Source organism: Phocoena phocoena, chromosome 3 (assembly GCF_963924675.1).
Source record: "Phocoena phocoena chromosome 3, mPhoPho1.1, whole genome shotgun sequence".
In the NCBI taxonomy this organism is placed as follows: Eukaryota; Metazoa; Chordata; class Mammalia; order Artiodactyla; family Phocoenidae; genus Phocoena; species Phocoena phocoena.
This window is the reverse complement of record NC_089221.1, coordinates 134100198-134117770: the sequence shown is the minus strand read 5'-3', so window position 1 is coordinate 134117770 and position 17573 is coordinate 134100198. Positions and strand designations below refer to the sequence as shown.

The window sequence follows — 17573 nt, the reverse complement described above, 5'->3', positions numbered from 1 at the left end:
CCGACAACAAAGTCCTAAGAGTCAGGGACTCTTTTCAGCCCCATTTACCCAGAAAGGGCGCCAAGGCATGAGAGGTCAAGGAATTCAGTCAAGGTCACACAGCTATGGGTTGTGAACCAAATCCCACTGATATCACAGCTGGTGCTCTGACCTTCCTCCCCCCACCACCCCCATTATACTGCCTCATTAAACATCTCCCTCTGGTTTTTGCTTGTTTGTTTATAAGTCTATCTTCCATATTAGACTATAAGCCCCTTGGGTAACAACAGGTTTTAGTCAACTATTTAACCCCACTGCACATTGCAGATGCTCTATAAACACTGAACGTCAACTCTTTCCTACCAGAAAAGCACGTCTTGCGCTGACTGACCTCTCCCCTCACCTCCAGTCTTTACCCACATTCATTCTGTTTATTAAAGAACAGTGGTCTCTCAGTCAGACTCTTTTGATGTCCACTGCAGTGAGCTCTTCCACTACAGCACAATTCTTTTAATGAACTGATAAAGAGTTCAAGGACCAGCAAAGCCTCCTGTGAACTCTGAACACCTGGGGGCTTTCCCAGGACGCTTGCCCTTATGCAGAAAGACCCTGCCTCAGAAACCAGCCAGCCCATCCTTTCTGACATCCACCCAGTTCAGCCCTGAATCTCACTTGACAAAGCAGGATCAGTTCCAACAGTCACAGGCTGCCTAGTTGCTTCACTGACGGCAACTTGGATTCCTGTGAATAGAGCTTTCAGAGGCCCAGCCACTGGGAGCAGCACATCTACTCTGGGCTCCCCTGTGGTCAGGGGACAGAAGGAGAGAGAGCATTCCAGGAGGCAGAAAAATGATTCCAAGAGCACTTCTGCCTCCATCTCACCTACTGCCAGCACCTGCGCATTCTTGCAGAAGGACTTGGAATGTGTTAGCCCTTTAGAGAACTTACCAGGCTCTCTGAATAGGTCCACCCAAGCCCTCTAACAGCCCTGAAAGGAGACTGAATTTCAGCCAAGAAGAGCCCAACTGTCAGCAGAAGAGAGAGTTAGGGAGGGCATGCCCTCCTACCAGCTTACCTGCTGCATGGTGCTGCGGCTCCACTTGACTCCTTACTTCTTCATCGCTTCTTTTTCTTTTCAATTATCCCCATGGCACTCTTTTCTCTTTTGCTCTCCACAACCCAACTTCTGTGTGATGTGGACCAAAAAAAAAAGTCAGAGCTAGAAAGAAACTTGTGTCATCTAACCCAAGGCATCCCAAGCCCTGGCAAAATCACTTAAGAGGTTTTTTAAAATACAGATTTCTAGACCCTACCTTAGACCTGCAGTAGTAAATAACTATTGCTTTCGTCTGTCGAGGCATGGCTTTCTTCAGCGTTTCTTCAGAGAACTTTTCTTTCCCCAGTCTACATGGTTCTCCTAGGACTAGCAATTCCATGATGCATGGCCCCAAGATAGGTACATGATCCAAACTGGGCTAATCAGTCATTCCCAGTGCTATCAGACTCAGTGGAGGAAAGATTAGAGTGTCCCTTTCCCACTGGTTGCCTAATCGAAAAAAATGCAACGCACTCTCCACACAGTAGTAGCCCTATTTCCTGCCAACTAGAAGAAACTTATCTGCAATGAAGGAAAATGAAAATCAGAGAGAGTTCTGACCATATCTGCTAAGTTCCCGAGGCAAATTCTATCTCCGAACTCCTCTGTCTCCTGGGGCAACAAATTCTCTTGCTTTGCTTAAGCTAGTTTTGAGAGTTTCTGTCATCTGTGACCGAAAATATAGGGATTAATACATCTACTGAGTCAATAACTCCAAGGTTAGGAAAGAGAATCTGAAATTTTGAAAGATGTGCAGGGATTTCTGATGTATGGCTAGGTTTAGGATATTCTGATAGACCAACCCCTCAGCTTATAAGGATAAAAGCTGAGATCCACATAAGGGATTTGATAATAACGATGAGGTAGAATTTAGTGAGCACTTACTACATGCAGGACTCAATGTGAAATGAGTTATATGTATTACTTCATTCAATCCTCAGCACATCACTTTGAATTTAGTATGTTTACCATATCTCTTTGCTTGTTTACTGTGTCTGTTTTATCTACAATTATACATCTACCACCTTACCACCTAGCACAGTGCCTGCAACATAGTAGGAGCTCACTAAATACTTGCAATATTGAATAAATTCTACAGATTAATACAATTACTAGCAGCAGCAGTAGTAGTAGCAGCAAGGTTACTAACAGTTACTGAGTGTTTATTTTGTGTTAGATTCTATTCTAAGTTCTTTTTAAACATTAGCTTAATTGTCTGAAAAAGCTTTTAAGGTAGGTTTCTGTTATCCCCATTATGATAAGAAAACTGAGTCACGGAGATGTCAAATAATTTCCCCAAGGTCACATAGCTAGTAAGCAGCAACACTAAGATTCAAACCCAGGCAATCTGGCTCCAGCGTCCCTGTTCACAACCACTATGCTATACTCGTTTAATTAACTTATTCAGAATGACCAAGCTACTGAATAGCAGATACAGAATTTGGGCCTAGGTTTGTCTGAGTCCAAAATCTGCACTTTTTAACCACTACTTTATACTTCCTGCCTGTGGTTAATTGTCTGACAGTTCATGGTAGTCCACATAAATGGTCCTGGGGTCGTGCAATATACAATCTGCATAGCTCTTGTGGCAACCCACATAATACGATTCGAAACCAAGTATCCTGACTTCTAGAGAGAAATAGTTAGGTGTGATCAAAAGTAGCCCTCGCTGGGCCAAATACTGAAACCAAGGTACAACTGTTTGCCTCTTGTGTCAATTTGGATACTGCAAGAAGCAAAAGCCAAGATGGAATTAGAAGTATAAGAGATTTATTGAAGGATAAATGGAAGAAGGAACAGGAGTATGTGGGAAGAGTTTCAGACTACAAGGAAGTTCTGTCAAGAGAGAAAGGAGACGGAAGATTGGGTTTGGAAGAGAATCTGTCCAGTTGCAGCAAAGCTCCGAGGAAATGTGGGCCAGGTCAGTGGGGAGCCCAAGGCAATGCTGGCCCAGCAGAGGAGTCCTGCTTTGGGCAGAAACAGCCTCACTCCAGAACACCTTGCTCAGTCATTGCTTGGGAGCAGCCCAGTGACAGCACAGCCTTGGCATAAATGCTGTGGCTGATCCCCAAGAAGTGGCTGTCAGAGCTGCTGGTCATCCACACTCCTCTCAACTGGTTCTCTTAAAGATAGATCTGGCCGGAGCCTTCCCATGGCTGCCACAGCCCTGTACTAGGAATCAAACTCCTCTGGAGGAAACACCAAGGAGCCAGTCATAGGAGAGAAGCAGTGTTTACAATTGCTCCTGGCACATAAATAACACTGCTGAGTACATGTGCTTTCAAACCTTGTGTTGGTTTGGCCTTACTAAAAGCCCATTTAGTGAAAAATATGTTTTCCTGAAGAGGGGTAGGTGGGACTTTTTCTTGTTTATTTTTCTGTGGACACATTTAAATTGCCACAAAGAAGTTACTATGGAAACTGCTCCCAAACTTGCAAGATAAAGGGTAAAAATGGAACACTTTGTTAAAATGCAAATGATTAGTCTTTAGAGACCAGAGCACTTTTTAACAAACTCTCCTTGTCTGGCTCTTCTGAGTCCATTAAGGGCTCTCTTAAATCAAAGGTAGACAGGCAGGTTTTTTGTGTTATATTCTAGACGGCATTGGTCAACTGTGAAAACACCACAGGTGACGACTCTGGAATAAATCTAGACACTTTCAAACTTGTTGGATCAGGCAAAGTAGATAACAGTATTGTACTCTCTGGGTAACTCTGGTGAAGCTGACTATGAATTACTATGAATGTGCAAACAGGCCGAGGGCAGGGAAGGTGGTTATTTTTATGCCAGGCTTATTCTGCTGGTGTACCCTGAACCCGCTTGTTTGAAAGTTAACTTGCTGAGCTCTTATTTATGGGAAGCAGTTTCCCTTTCTTATCTCCCCAGGCCACATTCCACCCTTTGAATCTTGAGCTGGACAGTCCTTTCAACACGAAACACAAACTTCTCATTCGAAAGGCCCATTTCTCTGCCTATCTCTTTACCTGCCCCTCCCCACCCACTCTCCAACTCACTTTACTTCTGTCTGCCTGAGCAATCCTATCTTGACAAAGCTCTCAGATAGCTTTGTCCTGATTTCTGCTTTTTGTACTTTTCTGCCTGGCAATTCTTTCAACTTGCTTGTCTTGTTGAAATCCCGGAAGTCTTACTGAAACCCTTTTTCAGAGCTGCTTCCAGTTATTAAGTGGATGCAATATGAAGGGGTGATTTGACCTGAAGAACTAACTAAGGGGTCACATGTTCTAGATTCTTGATTTGAGATCATTGTTACCTAGCTTCATGACTAGCAGCAATCAATTTCAGGTGTCCTTTGTGAATCAGAGTCATCATCTGTTCCCTTCACCAGGAATTCTTTTCTTGCAGTTGTTTGTTTGTTTTTTGCCAGCTCCTTTTTATCATTCAAGTTTCAGCTTAAATAAAATGTCATCAGGGGAATTCCCTGGCGGTCCAGTGGTTATGACTCCAGGCTTCCACTGCAGAGGGCACGGGTTCAAATCCAGGTTGGGGAACTAAGATCCTTCATGCCAAAAAAAAAGTCCTCAAAGAGGCCCTAAATACTCCCTAATGTTATTTTCCTCTAACATCATTCTTCATAACATTATCTTCTGTTTTCTTCAAGCACTTTCTATCTGCAATTATCGTAAATGTTCCCTTGATTACTATGTTTTCCTCCAAAGGACCTTTAAGATCCAAGAGAGCTGAGGCCTTGTCTGTCTTCTTCCCAGCTGTATTCCCCACTCCTGGCACACAGAAAATGCTCTGTAAAAATTTGTATAATGAAAAAAACTATAAAATTTAAGCAGTTGGACCAAATGAACTTTAAGGTTGCTTGTGGCTTTAACATGAACACTGTCAAAAATGAGTAAGTTAAAAATAAAATGACAACAACCATTTAAATAAAACAATGAATGCAGCGTGGATGTATACTTACGCTTTAAGAATATACAGCTGCCAAGTTCTTGGGCCTGTCATAGTGTTGTACTGCTGTTTTTATACAGTTTCCCAGGGAGTATGAACTGAATTTCTGAGCTTTATAATACAGTATTGAACAAGGATATCAAGTAGCTGTCTAAATATAAGAGCCCCGTATCACAGAATTAGAGTGAGATAGGTTTTAAAATACAATCTCTTCAATTTACAAGGATGTAAACTAAAGCCCTGGGAAGGAAGTATATTTGGACATTTGGAACCAAATTCAGCGTTGCTTCTGTCAGTGAGGAATACATATACCAATCACACTTCCTTATATGTAATCATTATTCATAACATAATAATGCTTTATATTGGAAAAACAAGTTTGTGTGACGAGATTCTATACCGGTGGTTCTGAATTGTGAGCATGGAGGATTTGTTAAGGCACAGACTGCCGACCTCACCCCTAAAGTTTCCGGTTCTGTGGGTCGGGGGCTGGGGAGGGTGCGGAGAACCCCTAGAGTTTAAGAGGAGCCCTACTAATCTTACCTCAGGAACTCTCTCAGCTTAACTGGCCCGCTTGGCGCGCTGAAAGAACTACAAGTCCCAGCGTGCCCCGCGCGCAGCGGGAGGAAAGTCGGGCACTTCCGCTCCACGCAGAGCCTCTGTCCCCGCGTCTCGACGTGTCACTGGCGGCGCCGCGGCTGTGGCACGATAAGGCGCTGACTGGGGGAGTTTGAGGCGGCGGCGACCCCGGCCTGGATCTGTCCCGGCGCGGAAGGGTTCTGGGGTCCGTGGGGAACAGGAAAGGGAGGTGGCGGCTCAGCCCGCTCGGGGCACGATGTTGAACATGTGGAAGGTGCGGGAGCTGGTGGACAAAGCGTGAGTATCTGGGGTCAGTTGTGGCCGAGGCCCACGTGGGGGAGGGGCGGGGGGAAAGGGGAGCCGGGTCTGCGCGCGGGGCCTCCCGCGTCACGCCCCCCGTGTCGGCCGGCCCCATCATGGCGGCGTCCGGCTGTCTCCTCGGCCCCGGGCCGCGTCCCGAACCGCCAGTCTGGGAAGGGACCCTTCCTCGTTTGAAACATCCTCTTAGCCCCCTTCTCTCCTATGCAGGCCGTCCTCACCCTGCCCCTACCCCCACCCTTCTAGACACAGACACTTTGGTCGGGGAGGGGGCGGGGTTGTCTAGAGATGGGTCAGTGCCCTGGCCGGAGAGCTGTCTTGGCCCCAGGCTTTGGGCTTTGACTCCTGGGCAGCAGCGAAAGCTTGTGGGTGGAGGACTCACTTCACTGGCTCTCTGTGCACCTCAGAGTGTGGTGTAGAGACCTTAGGCCTGGTCGGGAGGTGTCCTTTACCTTGCTGGGTTTCTTTTAATTCCTAATGAACCTGAAGTGTTGGAGTGGGTGGTAGGTGTAACAAGTGGCCACTGTGGTCAGACTGAAGTTACTCAAGAGGAGACTCATCCTTCGCTTTTCTAACATCAGTGAGAGTAGATCACCACATAGCTTACTGTGATTCTTTTCCTCTGTTTCCTTTTCCACTACACTTCATTTTTGGAGGGCCACTTGTTCCATTTGGTTTAATTAAGAAGTCATTGAATTAACAAGAAATTTCCCCTAAAGAAGGAAACAACCCAGGTTTATATCCTGTTGATCTACTTTTAACTTCCCTGACAGGTAAAAAGACTAATATATAGTTGATTTTCTTTAAGATTTAAGTCGTAACTTTAGTATCTTACACTTAAATTGAGTGTATCGGATATAACAGTGGTTAAGTAAGGTCTGCTAGGCCAGCAGGAAATAAAGTTTAAGAATTTTCCCCTTCCTCTCGGGTTTTAGTGATGATACAACGTGTGGTGACAAAAACATTTCATTTGTGCCACTCGCCCAACCTAAAATCAGGAACTGTAGATGGCAAATTCTTGAGGCTTTCTTGACCCCAGAAAAAATAATTCATTAAGAGATACAAACTACTAGGTATAAAATAAATTAGATCCAAGGATGTAATGTACAGCACAGGGAATATAGCCTATATTTTATAGTAACTTTCAACAGAGTATAATATATGAAAATATCTAATTGCTGTTGTACACCCGAAGCTAATATTATAAATCAAGTATACTTCAATAAGAAAAAAATTCACAGTGGCTTGGGTAATACATCAGATAGAATTTAGAGTCTGACCATATTTTCAAGTTTTCTGTGCTACCAAGAAGGCAGTAGAGTGCCTAAGGAGCACAGGTTTGTGAACCTGCAGAGCTGGATTCAAGCTCTGTAACCTTGGCAGATTACTTAACCTTGAAGTGCCCCAGTTTTCTCAGGTGCAGTATGAAAATAATGATAGATACTTAGAGTGTTGTTGTGAGAATTAAGGGCTAAGGACTTAGATAGCATATAAAGCCCTTAATACAGTAGGTTTAGATCAGTATGCTTTTGATAACTATAGCAGATGTTCTGCATCAAGAGTAAGATTAAACTTCATTAAGAGAGAAGCTCCATGTTTGGAAAGTGATTTGGTGATTTTGCTTTATCAACTATTTATTTGACCGTTAAGTTCTCAGTCCTTTATTTTAGGTTTGTTTTGCTATTTATATAACCTTTGCTTTCCAAAGGTAAAATAAAATCAGGTTGCCTTTTTTTTTCAGATCCAGGTTCGTTGGTTTTTTAATATTTGGTGTAAGTCTAAGATACCAGCTTAAATAGTCTTTAAAAATCCAAAAGCCTCTACAAAACTATCTCTTTATTTCTTAGCCAGAGGACAGTGGAAGAAAAACCACTAAAAAAACACGTTCTTATCTTAGGGGACAATCTGTAGTACTCAAAAATTTGAAGAGACTGTACATTTTTTGGGAGACAAATCAAGGCAATATTTTTGCTTTAATTGTTCATTTCATATTGTTTTTAACACCTTTGTTACTAATTTTCAAGTGCTTCAGGTTAAATTTGTCACATAAATAGTTAGCAAGTCAATCTAATGGAAGAGCTGCTGTTGAAAAATAACTTCTCTCTTCCTTTTTACTACCCAATTTAGAATGGAGACTTGAACCAAGTTATTCAAGAACATGTAAGAACGTTGCCACCAAGGACTTTTTAAAGATTTCGTGGGTGTCTGACACATGATATTAGGATTGCAACATGAGGTTATTTTGCTGATGAATACTCAGAATTTAATTTTCATCTTTCACTGGCAGGAGAGAAGAAATTGTTCCCCCCAAATGAAAGCATTTTACAGAACCAGTACCTGTGGCACTGTGTGCATTTAGACTCTTCACCTTAAATTGCCATAATGAAGGTGAAGCAGATCCACAGAACCGCTGTTCTGATTATCAAGGGGATAAGGTGATGAGGAAACTTGCAAATGAGGAAACAATGAAGTGACTAAGGACTGCTCTGAGAGCTTTGTTGAATAGAAATGAGGCTTTATATGATAGAGCACTGGCTAGAGGTTTAGGAGACCTGGGTTCAGATTCTGATACTGCCTTTTAAATTAGCCGTATGTCTGATCTGAGGCAGACTCATATGACTCTCTAGACCTTGGATTCCTTATCTTTAAATTGATGGGATTGGGCTAGAGTAAGACTTTTGCCAACAATATGCCAGTATGCCAACTGGCATATTGGAGGCATGAATTTCTATCAGGAGGCAAAGAAACAGAGCAGATATTTCATAAGAGCAGATAAATTTTAGGAAGTCATTATCCTCCAGAGACAGTTTCAGCTGAAAAAGGAATTTTGTTTAAATGTGGCAATCAATAAATGTTATATTTAAATGCTTTATGCAGTAAATAAGTGCAACCCATGACTCTGGAAAATTAGGACTTTCATTTAGCATATATCCCTACTTAATAAGGTTTACTTCAGAAAGAAAAATGTGGTCTTTCAAAATGTGTCCTCTGGAGCTACTGTTAGATCCAGCATGGTGGCAGTTCTTAAGTATAATGATATATTTAAAATACTGGCTTTTGAGATTTTATGGAAGGTTGGGGAGGTATTTTCCACAATTGTTGCACCTGCTGGTGGTATTAAATGGCTCTGTTTTGCAGAACATTGTGGAACTGAGGAAAAGCAGATAAAACCATAGGCCAGCCAGAGCTTGGAGTGCCAGTTTCCTCCCACTTGTACTCGAGTTGCATTAAAGAGAGCTGTGGCAGGAGAGGATAAGTGGCACCACTCCCACCAACTGGGAAAAGCTTGACCATTGTCATCCTTTGACCTGCCTCCCTTTATTTGAGGCTGTAATAAAATTGAACACTTTTATATTTTGTTATCCTGTTTATCGTATAAATTGAAAGTTGCTACAGTTCTGTTGTCTTTTTTCTTCAGATTTTGGAAATGCAGTGAAGGTAACCTGGTAGTGGTCAATCAAACTGCTGCGTACTGTTCAAGCCCAGCCAATTCTTCTCTTTCATGCAGGGAGTAGTATTAACAGTAAATCTATTTCATCAGTGGCCCCTATTTTTTTTTATGATAGTGATTCAAACAGGGCTGGCCAAGGTCCTAAGGCAACTGCTATAGATACTCCATTTTAAGTTATTCTCTTAAGCATAGCTTGCATTTTTTTTCCCCATAAGTTGATTTTTTTGGTGTTATTTGCATTTTAGTTTCTAAATGGTCACATAATGTAATAGAACTGTGGAAACTACTGATCTAGTCTAGCTGACTCCAGAGGGAGAACCCTTTGCTTTTATAGAAAATATTTCATTCAGTTATTTCAACAGATAATACATTTATTATTTCTTGGAATAGTACTGTATTTTCTGAACTTGAAAAATACAATACCTGCCTTCAAGAAATTTGCCACTGCAAATTGGTGCACTTGAACTTATCATTGGTTTTCCACTTCAGTCCTCGGATGTGTTCCCCCTATTTCCCTATCTTACCAGTAAATCTCTGTTCAGTTTGCTTCTTAGAACTTGAAAACAAAGGTGATTTTCAGCTTTCTAGTTTCCCCCTATCAACTTTTCTTTAAACCAGTTGTTATTGCTGAAACAGTAAATTCATTATCCTTCCTTCCTCTCTTCTAGTAACTGGACACAAGTAGATATTAAGAATTTAATTGCAAAGAAAGATGATTTTATCTTTGCCAGCATTTCTTAGGAGTGATTTTCTGTAGTTCAAATTAGTCTGTTTAGTACCATTGCCAAGGTGCTTTTAAAAAGCTCTTAGCTGCCTCTTACATTTTCCTGTGCCCTTCCTGTTTTCAAGTAGTTTTTCATTTGTTTACTATGCATCCACTCAAAGTATTTGGCCTTTTTAATTTTAAGTACCACTTAATAGTACTCACTCCTAGGTTTTACAGTATGACTCCACAGTTGAACCTTTTTCTATGCTCTTGTATTATTTTCTTATTTCCAATGTTTATTTAATATTTCCTTTAAGAAAAAAAGAGTATAGGCAGCTTAAATAACTTTTTTTAGTCTTGAAGAAATTTTATTGTTTTATCTTTAATATTTAGATCTGTCTGGTTGGAATTTACTTTTTGGCTTTGATTATGGAAGATTTCAAATATATCCAAAACTGGAGGGACTGTTGTAATGAACCTATGTGTACACAGACCTAATTTCAACAGTCTGACTAGTCTTGCTTTATCTGTGCCTCTGCATCCCACCCCCACTCCGTATTATTTTGAAGCAAATTCCTGACACTGTATCATTTCATCTATAAGTATATCAATCTACAAAAAGTAAAGGGTCAACTTTTTTTTATCATAACCATAATACCATTATCACACCTTTTAAAAAGGCTGATTACTTAATATCAAATGCCCAGTCAGCATTTGTTTCTCATTTGCCTCATGATTCCTCTTTGATGTTTCTGAGTTGGTGGGTATATCTCTTGATTCTTTTAATGTGTAGGCTCAATCTCTGTCTTCTTTTTTTCCCTCTTAAGGTTTACGTGTTAAAGAAACTGAGTTTTTTGTACTTTCCTCAGTTTGGTTTTTGCTAATTGGATCCCATAGGGTTGTTTAAGTGTTTTTCTAACCTCTGTATTTCCTGCAATTTGGTAATTTTATCTACTCACTTGATAAATTCAAGTTCCAATTTGGGGGGCAGCAAGACTACTTCATAGATTCAAAGTACATTTTTAGTACTTGTAATGGGTCTTATGTATAAAGATGTAGCTCTCTTTAGTCTCAGCTGACATTACTTAACATTCTGGGACAATGTATTTAACTGTTTATTCTTTTTTTTTCCTAACGTGTCACTGCATGAGCTTTCATTGTTTAGTCTAATTATGTGAATGTGTGCATATATGTATATTTTTAAAATATATTTATTTATTTATTTTTGGCTGAATTGGGGCTTTGTTGCTGCCCGCGGGCTTCTCATTGCAGTGGATTCTCATATTGCAGAGCACGGGCTCTAGACGCGCGAGCTTCAGTAGTTGTGGCACACAGGCTCAGTAGTTGTGGCTTCTGGGCTCTAGAATGCAGGCTCAGGAGTTGTGGCACTGGGGCTTAGTTGTTCCGCGGCATGTGGAATCTTCTCGGACCAGGGCTTGAACCCGTGTGGCCCGCATTGGCAGGTGGATTCTTTTTTTTTTTCTGACTGGTGACAATGTTCTTTATTCTTTTCCTTCTTTTCTACTAATTTTTTTTTTTTTTTTTTTTGCGGTACGCGGGCCTCTCACTGTTGTGGCCTCTCCCATTGCAGAGCACAGGCTCCGGATGCGCAGGCTCAGCGGCCATGGCTCACAGGCCCAGCCACTCCGCGGCATGTGGGATCCTCCCAGCTGGGCACGAACCCGTGTCCCCTGCATCGGCAGGAGGACTCTCAACCACTGCGCCACCAGGGAAGCCCTCTACTAATTTTTTTTTTTAACATCTTTATTGGAGTATAATTGCTTTGCAATGGTGTGTTAGTTTCTGCTTTATAACAAAGTGAATCACCTATACATATATCCCCATATCTCCTCCCTCTTGCGTCTCCCTCCCACCCTCCCTATACCACCCCTCTAGGTGGTCACAAAGTGCCCAGCTGATCTCCCTGTGCTATGCAGCTGCTTTCCACTAGCTATGTATTTTACATTTGGTAGTATTTGTAAGTCCATGCCACTCTCTCACTTTGTCCCAGCTTACCCTTCCCTCTCCCCGTGTCCTCAAGTCCATCCTCAACGTCTGCGTCTTTATTCCTGTCCTGCCTCTGGGTTCTTCATTACCTTTTTTTTCTTAGATTCCATATATATGTGTTAGCATACGGTATTTGTTTTTCTCTTCCTGACTGACTGCACTCCGTATGACAGACTTTAGGTCCATCCACCTCACTACAAAAAACTCAATTTTGTTTCTTTTTATGGCTGAGTAATATTCCATTGTATATATGTGCCATATCTTTTTTATCCATTCATCTGTCGATGGACACTTAGGTTACTTCCATGTCCTGGCTGTTGTAAACAGAGCTGCAATGAACATTGTGGTACATGACTCTTTTTGAATTATGGTTTTCTCAGGGTATATGCCCAGTAGTGGGATTGCTGGGTCCTATGGTAGTTCTATTATTAGTTTTTTGAGGAACCTCCATACTGTTCTCCATAGTGGCTGTATCAATTTACATTCCCACCAACAGTGCAGGATGGTTCCCTTTTCTCCACACCCTCTCCAGCATTTATTGTTTCTAGATTTTTTGATGATGGCCATTCTGACTGGTGTGAGGTGATACCTCATTGTAGTTTTGATTTGTATTTCTCTAACGATTAGCGATATTGAGCATTCTTTCATATGTTTGTTGGCAATCTGTACATCTGCTTTGGAGAAATGTCTGTTTGGCTCTTCTGCCCATTTTTGGATTGGGTTGGTTGTTTTTTTTGACATTGAACTGCATGAGCTGCTTGTAAATTTTGGAGATTAATCCTTTGTCAGTTGCTTCGTTTCCAAATATTTTCTCCCATTCTGAGAGTTGTCTTTTCGTCTTGTTTATGTTTTCCTTTGCTGTGCAAAAGCTTTCATTAGGTTCCATTTGTTTATTTTTGGTTTTATTTCCATTTCTCTAGGAGGTGGGTCAGAAGGGATCTTGCCGTGATTTATGTCATAGAGTGTTCTGCCTATGTTTTCCTCTAAGAGTTTGATAGTGTCTGGCCTTACATTTAGTCTTTAATCCATTTTGAGTTTACTATTGTGTATGGTACTAGGGAGTGTTCTTATTTCATTCTTTTACATGTAGCTGTCCAGTTTTCCCAGCACCACTTATTGAAGACGCTTTTTCTGCATTATATGTTCTTGTGTCCTTTATCAAAAATAAGGTGACTATATGTGTGTGAGTTTATCTCTGGGCTTTCTGTCCTGTTCCATTGATCTATATTTCTGTTTTTGTGCCAGTACCATACTGTCTTGATTACTGTAGCTTTGTAGTATAGTCTGAAGTCAAGGAGTCTGATTCCTCCAGCTCCGTTTTTCTTTCTCAAGATTGCTTTGACTATTTGGAGTCTTTTGTGTTTCCATACAAATTATGAAAGTTTTTGTTCTAGTTCTGTGAAAAATACCAGTGGTAGTTTGATGGGGTTTGCATTGAATCTGTAGATTGCTTTGGGTAGTAGAGTCATTTTCACAATGTTGATTCTTTCAATCCAAGAACATGGTATATCTCTCCATCTGTTTGTATCATCTTTAATTTCTTTCATCAGTGTCTTATAGTTTTCTGCATACAGGTCTTTTGTCTCCCTAGGTCAGTTTATTCCTAGGTATCTTATTCTTTTTGTTGCAGTGGTAAATGGGAGTGTTTCCTTGATATCTCTTTCAGATTTTTCATCATTAGAGTACAGGAATGCAAGAGATTTCTGTGCATTAATTTTGTATCCTGCTACTTTCCCAAATTCACTGATTAGCTCCAGTAGTTTTCTGGTAGCATCTTTAGGATTCTCTATGTATAGTATCATGTCATCTGCAAACAGTGACAGCCTTACATTTTCCTTTCTGCTTGGGATTCCTTTTATTTCCTTTTCTTCTCTGATTGCTGTGCCTAAAACTTCCAAAACTACGTTGTATAATAGTAGTGAGAGTGGATAACCTTTTCTTGTTCCTGATCTTAGTGGAAATGGTTTCAGTTTTTCACCATTGAGAATGATGTTGGCGTGAGTTTGTCTTATATGGCCTTTAATATGTTGAGGAAAATTCCCTCTATGCCTACTTTCTGGAGGGTTTTTATCATAAATGGGTGTTGAATTTTGTTACAAGCTTTTTCTGCAGCTATTGAGATGATCATATGGTTTTTCTCCTTCAATTTGTTAATATGGTGTATCACATTGACTGATTTGCGTATATTGAAGAATCCTTGCATTTCTGGGATAAACCCCACTTGATCATGATCTATGATCCTTTTAATGTGCTGCTGGATTCTCTTTCTCAGTATTTTATTGAGGTTTTTTGCATCTATGTTAATCAGTGATATTGGCCTGTAGTTTTCTTTCTTTGTGACATCTTTGTCTGGTTTTGGTATCAGGATGATGGTGACCTCACAGAATGAGTTTGGGAGTGTTCCTCCCTCTGCTATATTTTGGAAGAGTTTGAGAGTGATACATGTTAGCTCTTCTCTGAATGTTTGATATAATTTGCCTGTGAAGCCATCTGGTCCTGGGCTTTTGTTAGTTGCAAGATTTTTAATCAGAGTCTCAATTTCAGTGCTTGTGATTGGTCTGTTCATATTTTCTATTTCTTCCTGGTTCTGTCTTGGAAGGTTGTGCTTTTGTAAGAATTTGTCCATTTCAGGTTGTCCATTTTATTGGCATAGTTGTTTGTAGTAATCTCTCATGATCCTTTGTATTTCTGCAGTGTCAGTTGTTACTTCTCCTTTTACATTTCTAATTCTATTGATTTGAGTCTTTTTCCTGTTTTTCTTGATGAGTCTGGCTAATGGTTTATCAATTTTGTTTATCTTCTCAAAGAACCGGCTTTTAGTTTTGTTGATCTTTGCTATTGCTTCTTTCATTTCTTTTTCATTTTTATTTCTGATCTGATCTTTATGATTTCTTTCCTTCTGCTAACTTTGGGTTTTTTTACTTTTTCTTTCTCTAATTGCTTTAGGGGTAAGGTTATTTGAGATGTTTCTTGTTTCTTGAGGAAGGACGTATTGATATAAACTTCCCTCTTTGTACTGCATTTGCTGCATCCAATAGATTTTGGGTCGTTGTGTTCTCGTTATCATTTATTTCTAGGTATTTTTTGATTTCCTCTTTGATTTCTTCAGTGATCTCTTGGTTATTAAGTAGTGTATTGTTTAGCCTTCATATATTTGTATTTTTTACAGGTATTTTCCTGTAATTGATATTTAATCTCATAGCATTGTGGTCAGAAAAGATAATTGATACCAGCATAGTTTTCTAAAATTTACCAAGGCTTGATTTGTGACCCAGGATATGATCTATCCTGGAGAATGTTCCACGAGCACTTGAGAAGAAAGTGTATTCTCTTGTTTTTGGATGGAATGTCCTATACACATCAAATAAGTCCATCTTGTTTAATGTATCATTTAAAGCTTGTGTTTCCTTATTTATTTTCATTTTGGATGATCTGTCCATTGGTGAAAGTGGGGTGTTAAAGTCCCCTACTATGATTGTGTTACTGTTGATTTCCCCTTCTATGGCTGTTAGCATTTGCCTTATGTATTGAGGTGCTCCTATGTTGGGTGCATAAATATTTACACTTGTTGTATCTTCTTCTTGGATCGATCCCTTGATCATTATGTAGTGTCCTTCTTTGTCTCTTCTAATAGTCTTTATTTTAAAGTCTATTTTGTCTGATATGAGAATTGCTACTGCAGCTTTCTTTTGATTTCCATTTGCATGGAATATCTTTTTGCATCCCCTTACTTTCAGTCTGTATGTATCCCTAGGTCTGAAGTGGGTCTCTTGTAGATGGCATATATACGGGTCTTGTTTTTGTATCCATTCAGCCAGTCTGTGTCTTTTGGTTGGAGCATTTAATCCATTTACATTTAAGGTAGTTATTGATATGTGTGTTCCTATTACCATTTTCTTAATTGTTTTGGGTTTGTTATCGTAGGTCTTTTCCTTCTCTTGTGTTTCTTGCCTAGAGAAGTTCCTTTAACATTTGTTGTAAAGCTGGTTTGGTGGTGCTGAATTCTCTTAGCTTTTGCTTGTCTTTAAAAGCTTTAATTTCTCCGTCAAATCTGAATGAGATCCTTGCTGGGTAGAGTAATCTTGGTTGTAGTTTTCTACCTTTCATCCCTTTAAATATGTCCTGCCATTCCCTTCTGGCTTGCAGAGTTTCTGCTGAATGATCAGCTGTTAACCTTATGGGGATTCTCTTTTATGTTATTTGTTGCTTTTCCCTTGCTGCTTTTAATATTTTTTCTTAGTATTTAATTTTTGATAGTTTGATTAATATGTGCCTTGGCGTGCTTCTCCTTGAATTTATGCTGTATGGGACTCTCTGCGCTTCCTGGACTTTATTGACTATTTCCTTTCCCATACTAAGGAAGTTTTCAACTACAGTCTCTTCAAATATTTTCTCAGTCCGTTCCTTTTTCTCTTCTTCTTCTGGGATCCCTATAATTCAAATGTTGGTGCGTTTAATGTTGTCCCAGAGGTCTCTGAGAGTGTCCTCAGTTCTTTTCATTCTTTTTTCTTTATTCTGCTCTGAAGTAGTTATTTCTACTATTTTATCTTCCAGGTCACTTATCCATTCTTCTGCCTCAGTTATTCTGCTATTGATCCCTTCTAGAGAATTTTTAATTTCATTTATTGTGTTGTTTATCACTGTTTGTTTGCTCTTTAGTTCTTCTAGGTCCTTGTTAAATGTTTCTTGTATTTTGTCTATTCTATTTCCAATATTTTGGATCATCTTTACTATCATTATTCTGAATTCTTTTTCAGGTAGACTGCCTATTTTCTCTTCATTTGTCAGGTCAGGTGGGTTTTTACCTTGCTCCTTCATCTGCTGTGTGTTTTTCTGTCTTCTCATTTTGCTTAACTTACTGTGTTTGGTGTCTCCTTTTCGCAGGCTGCAGGTTCGTAGTTCCCATTGTTCTTGGTTTCTATCCCCAGTGGCTATGGTTGGTTCAGTGGGTTGTGTAGGCTTCCTGGTGGAGGGGACTAGTGCCTGTGTTCTGGTGGATGAGGCTGGATCTTGTCTTTCTGGTGGGCAGGTCTACGTCTGGTGGTGTGTTTTGGGATGTCTGTGGCCTTATTATGATTTTAGGCAGCCTCTGTGCTATTGAATGGGGTTGTGTTCCTGTCTTGCTAGTTGTTTGGCAGGTCTAAGTCTGGTGGTGTGTTTTGGGGTGTCTGTGGCCTTATTATGATTTTAGGCAGCCTCTGTGCTAATGGGTGGGGTTGTGTTCCTGTCTTGCTAGTTGTTTGGCATAGGGTGTCCAGCACCGTAGCTTGCTGTCGTTGAGTGCAGCTTGGTCTTAGCATTGAGATGGAGATCTCTGGGAGAGCTTTGGCCATTTGATATTACGTGGATCCAGGAGGTCTCTGGTGGACCAATGTCCTGAACTTGGCCTCCCACCTTAGAGACACAGGCCTGACACTCGGCTGGAGCACCAAGACCCTGTCAGTCACATGGGTCAGAAGAAAAGGGAGAAAAAAGGAAGAAAAAAAAAAAAATAAAGTTATTTTAAAATATTATTATA

At 40.4% G+C, this 17573-nt stretch overlaps 1 protein-coding gene across 1 annotated transcript in view; it reads left to right on the top strand.

Moving 5' to 3' along the window:
• Window positions 1-5712: 5712 nt before the first annotated feature.
• The window catches only part of CLINT1 (clathrin interactor 1), a 64018-nt gene continuing 52157 nt past the window's right edge, over window positions 5713-17573 (top strand). Inside the window, exon 1 of the mRNA XM_065874335.1 lies at window positions 5713-5870. Coding sequence (XP_065730407.1) covers window positions 5830-5870 — 41 coding nt within the window. The 5' untranslated portion in view covers window positions 5713-5829. The remainder of the gene's footprint in view (window positions 5871-17573) is intronic.